The 5,552-nt window shown below is 31.9% G+C and overlaps 1 protein-coding gene across 2 annotated transcripts; it reads right to left on the bottom strand.

Moving 5' to 3' along the window:
• Positions 1–238: 238 nt before the first annotated feature.
• LOC124828728 (protein TIFY 6B-like) lies at positions 239–3,382 on the bottom strand. Of its 2 annotated transcripts, none has more exons than XM_047302095.2 (7): positions 3,058–3,382; positions 2,265–2,461; positions 1,674–1,954; positions 1,497–1,587; positions 1,107–1,419; positions 870–927; positions 239–663 (listed from the first exon to the last, which is right to left on the bottom strand). In XM_047302095.2, the coding sequence occupies exons 1-7, from the start codon at positions 3,143–3,145 to the stop codon at positions 540–542; spliced, it is 1,152 nt and encodes a 383-aa protein (XP_047158051.2). In that variant the 5' UTR covers positions 3,146–3,382; the 3' UTR covers positions 239–539. The 2 variants fall into 2 exon arrangements, with proteins under 2 accessions (XP_047158051.2, XP_047158054.2); XM_047302098.2 differs by having other exon boundaries at positions 1,497–1,581; positions 3,058–3,381.
• Positions 3,383–5,552: the final 2,170 nt, after the last annotated feature.

Raw genomic sequence — 5,552 nt, 5'->3', positions numbered from 1 at the left:
ATTTTTTCCCCAGCTAGTAATACTTTTAGCAGTTCATTTCTATTTTTTAAGATCCGTTTGGATTGCCATCTCAAATGCTTATATATAATAAATAACTTTTAACATGCAAATCAACATACCAAATGACATTTCTCAATTTCAAGAAAATGAAATTTTAATATATTTCTTATAGTAAGAAAAGAGGTAGATGAATTTTTTGTTTCTTTAGGTTTTTTCACAAAAAGAAACAAGAAATAAGTACAGAATATAAATAAATATATAAACTGGGCTTTTACACCTCAAATGTAAACAAATAATATGAGTTAATAGTTGTCGATTGCTATGTAGGAATCTAAAATTCAAGCAACCTTTAAAATAACAAGGTAAAAGCCCTACACAACAAAAATAACTATGGTAATAACCTATCTATGAACCGAACGAAGTCTGGTACTTGAGAATAATGTCAGCATAAATTGTGATCAACCAAAATATCAGCTTACAACACTTTCAGGTTACTAGAATATTGTTTCTCAGAAATAGTTTCCTAAAGCTGGTGGCTACTATCCTTGCATTGCCGAAACAGTACTGGTCGCAGCACCTGCAGAAAACATGGCACCACCAAATTCTGCAGGGCCACACTCTTCAGACTTCCTGTTAAGGTTGTATGGTGCTGCACTCGTCACCCTGCAAAACCAAACACAGAAACCTCGTAAATAATTTCATGTAGTCTTCGTTACACTAACTGCCAGGTTAAGCAAGGAAAGCATATAACAAGTCCATGTAGTATAGTCATTGAACCAGAAGTTTAACAGTCCAAGGATGATAAGCATGATTTCCTTATGTCAAGAAATATATTACGCCCACCCAAGTAAGAATGCTTATGAACTAACCTTTCTTTGCGTTTTTCTAAAAATCTAGCCAAGGATGCTTTCCTAGCCTGAGGTACAGCTGCATAACAGATGGTTTGTAGAAATCATTAAACTGAAACAGGTGTAATGGTCAAACACAGATAATATCAAGACCATCATTAATGTATAAGTCTACATGACGATCAAGACCACACAAATGAAGATGAACTAAAGAACCATCGTCTGCAAAGAGTGTGAGAAATGATATCCTCAACATACCTGATGTCAACATAGTGGCTGCACTGACTACCTTTGGAGGGTCCACATTGCTAACAAGAGTGGTGGGAACTCCAGTTGTTTTCGCAGCAAGAAATTCATCAGTGCTGGTTGAGCCACTCCCTGATTGTGCTCCAGTATGTGAAGAAACAGATATAGGGCTCGAAAGGCCAGAGCCGGGTGGCGTATTTGCAGGCTGAGTCGCAGGCACACAGTCGCCAGCAGCCATCTTCGAGACCGGCACGTGAACTTTTGGCTGGACCATGCTATGAGCTACAGATACGCTACTGCCAGCCAACAACATGATAGCTTGAGCCTGCAAAAAAATGGCCCCGTTTAAAAGCTTAACCACAATCAAGGCTTGACCAATAGATAATACACGATATTGTTTACCTTTTCAGCAGAGATATCATCAAAGACTTTGACAGTTCCCCCATAGAAGATGGTAAGTTGGGCAGAAGGCGGAGATGGTTTCATACTGTTACTTAAAAACAACGTAAATCAAAAACAGAAACAAGCTTGTATACTATCACACAATTCAATTCAATTCAAGGATAAAACTAAAATTACCATGGTTCAACCATTCCAGCAACAGCACCAGCGTTGGGAATAACTAAATGGGGCACAGAAACAGGTATTCCCCCAAGGAATGACTGCTTTACACTGGTGCGATTCATATTCTGGCCACCAGTTGCAAAATGATTATTCAGGAATGGATTCCCCATGGAAACTGAAATTGCTTGATTGGGAACCGAAAACATCTTCACATCATGAGGACGATGCACAGAATTCACATCATGTTGAGTCAGCGAAAAATGATGACCACCTTGCCCATCGTGATTGAAAGATTTCTGAATAGTTGTAATAACAAACAATCAATGGATGAAAAGGCAAAATAGACATCAGCTGATACTGGTGTTTAGATGTTGAAACACCAGGCATGAGAAGTTGCACAACAATCACATGTTAGGTACTGATCCAAAAGGGCATAGGACAGCCATAAGCAAAAGCAGAATTTTTATAAATTTTTACATGAAAGGGAAGGAGAAAGACATGAAGAGCTATCCTCTTATTTTCGTAGTTGACTTAAATTAAAGTACAAATAATAATGCCCAAAAAACAATTATACCCCTTTTAATTTAATTTAATGTAGCATCTAACCTGGGTGTCACCGGCAGAGCGTTTGTGACTAGACTCAATTGCATCTTGACTTAAGATAGATAAAAGACCAGCTGTTATGGGACCAGACAACATCTTCTTAGTCTTATCATCTTGAGAAGCCTTGAAAGACATCAAATGTGGAATAGCGGATACTTTGTTCGAGAAAGGCCACTGTGCAATGGAACCCTTTGTGAAACCTACACATACCCACAAAAATCGCCATCAACATAAGCTAGGCAGACTTTAAACCTGAGTTAATTGGCCAATAGACCTTAAGGGATAAAACAAAAACAGATATTAAAACAAGTAGCACAATTAGGACCTAATGGCCTATGCGCAAATCTCTGTATGTATTTTTGTTTAGAAGCACACCCAAATCAACAAAACCAGTAAGAACTTGACAGCGATTTCTTTCTCCAAATTCAAAATTTCACAAGGCACTCATAAAGTACTTTAAATATATAAACAAAAGTAAGTCACAGCTTAATTACTTCCACTAGTAAAATCTAACTCATGAATTCCGAATAAACAAGGAAAGTTTTGAACCAGACAGAGAAAAACTTACAAGTTAAAAAAAAGAGCAAAGAAAAAGAAAAACTATTATTACCAAGCAAATCTATGAACACGAAAATAACTTTTTAACATAAATCAACCCACATGCAATCAAAGAGTAAGAAGAATTGAATCATAAATTGAAAAAAGAAACTCCGGAAGTAATTCACAAGGAGTGGAACTTTGCAAGAAAGCAATGAAATATAGAAATTTAAGAATGAAAGAAAAAGTTGAAACATGCCAGAGCCTTCGTAGCCATCAACGTTGATCTCCTCCTTCACCGGAGTGGGTGGTTCTTTCGAGTTGAGACCCATGAAATCTCTCTCCATTTCAGAGACAAAAAGCACAACCCAGTGAAATTTTAGAAAATATAAAATTCCTCTTCCTTAGAATCCAAAAGAGAAGAAGCAACCCTTGTTCTTTACTCACAACAAGAAGAACAATAAGAAAAACGAGAGAGACAGAGAAACAAAGAAGAACAAAGTAAAAGGTTCCAACTACATCAGAAAAAAGGAAGTCTAATGGGGTAGTGTTTCACACGAGTTTCGTGAGATCTTAACCGTTAAATCGTATGTTACAAGAAAAGAAAAGACTGGTCATAAAAGGAGATTGGTTTACCGGTAATCCGGTGGAGTGACTGGATAAACAGGTAAAAGAGCACGTGCGCAATCCTCGGATTGATTATCAGGAAGAAGAACCTATGAGACTTTGTCGGTGACAGTAGTGTTCTGTACTGACACCTGGTGAAATAGCGCACGTGTGTACGACACGCAACGGCAACTTTAACTCGTGTCACTGCAGCGAAGAATAAAGTAATATGTATCCTTTCTCTTCTACTTTCATTGATTCGTGTGGTTTACTCATATGTTAAGAGAAAATCTTATAATTATTGTAACCAGAAGAAAACAATGTCACATAAATCTTTGATATAAATTCTCCAAATTTGGTAATTAGTTCATGAATTTGATGTAATATTACATCATTACATCAAATTTAAAACCTAATTAATGCTATTTAAAACAGTGAAGTCAACCATTTTTGGGAGTGAGCTCATTTAATGCACAACTACTGTTTCTTTTTTCTCCATCCTTGTTTCTTTTTATTATTCTTTCATTCAACAGTGAAAGAAAGATTAATCTCCCAAGACTTTGTTTCATTTATTAAATGAATCACTGGCCAAAACTGTTGCTTCTTTTATTTCAGAAACAGAAGTAAGAAAAAAAAGAAAGATGAAGTATGATTTCATAAAACATAAATATAAACTTTTATTACTCAATTAATTGAAACAACTTTATGTACAATTTTATAAGGAAAAAATGTTACTTTTCAAGATTTTTGTGAATAAAGAAAGTTCGAAAGAGTACCACTGTTAGCATAAAATTTAGTGAACTAGAAAAGGTTTTTAAAAGAAAATTTTAATTTCTCAAATTTAATGATTAAAAATTAAAATTTAATAACTTCAATTCAATTTTATAAAATGATTTTGTAAATAAAATTTCCAATCATTTATATAGTACAATATTAATAAGTGGTTTGACAATAGAAATTTAATAAATATTAATTTTTTTGAAACAATAACTAATATAATAAATTTAAAAAATATAAATATATTAAGATATATTCTAATTTATAATTTTAATATTACGTTAAGAGATGAATTTTGAGTTTAATTTATTATTTTATCTATTCATATTTTATAAAATCATTTTATATATATTTGTCATGAAATATCAACAGATATTTATTTTTTAAATAAAAACAATTATCATGCATCTTTGATGTATACTGGGAGATGAATGGACCTACGTGGAATTTCTTGTACATATATATAGTTTCTAAATTGCATTTAGGTAATGTTATGAGAAAGAAAAAAGATTTTCAGGATTACTTTGTCATTTGTGTACAAATTTTATTTAGTTTAATATGTCATTATAATAGGAGAGATATGTTTATAATTTAATATATAATATATAATATAGAATGAGTTATATATGAAGAAGTATATCTATTTATATACTATAATATTAATGGGTAATTTAATTTTGAGTAGCATAATATATATAAAAATAACCAATTTTTTATAAAGTTTATTAAAATATATTTTAATTTATGATTTTAATATCAAGAGAAATTATAAATTTAACTTAATATTATATTTATTTATATATTATGAAATGATCTTATTTAGATATAAAAAAGAGTACTATTATTTTTTTTAAAACCAAACAACATTAAAAAAAAGTTAGAATCATAAAAGAAAAACAGCATAATATAATTTAGTCTTAAAATGTAGTCCATTGTATAATAGTAAGCAACTCTCACTGTGTGACCAATTAAATTGGAAAAAAAATTGTACACAAATAACAAAATAAGCCTGAAATTTCATTTTTCTGGTAACATGACCTAAATGCAATTTTAATTCTATATAAATAAATTAGAAATTCCACACAAGTCTATCCATTTCCCAATATCAGTCATGCATTGCTTTGGACAAAAGAAACACCAAATCATTACCAAGTTCAACAAACAATTGCTTGTTAAACAAATTTCACAATATTTGATAAGGTATTAAATTTAACATATATTTAATAATATTATCTTATATATTTTTTAGGTATACCTTCACATATAACCTCCCCTCATGACCACATGTGGAGGTTACACAAGTAAAGCTACTAAAATCATTTATTTATAAATTAAAAATAAAAAAAAAACTTTATATTATATTGTGCCATT

Source organism: Vigna umbellata, chromosome 1, assembly GCF_029865625.1.
Source record: "Vigna umbellata cultivar VRB3 chromosome 1, Vumbellata_1.0, whole genome shotgun sequence".
Taxonomy (NCBI): Eukaryota; Viridiplantae; Streptophyta; class Magnoliopsida; order Fabales; family Fabaceae; genus Vigna; species Vigna umbellata.
This window is presented reverse-complemented; position numbering and strand designations above follow the sequence as displayed.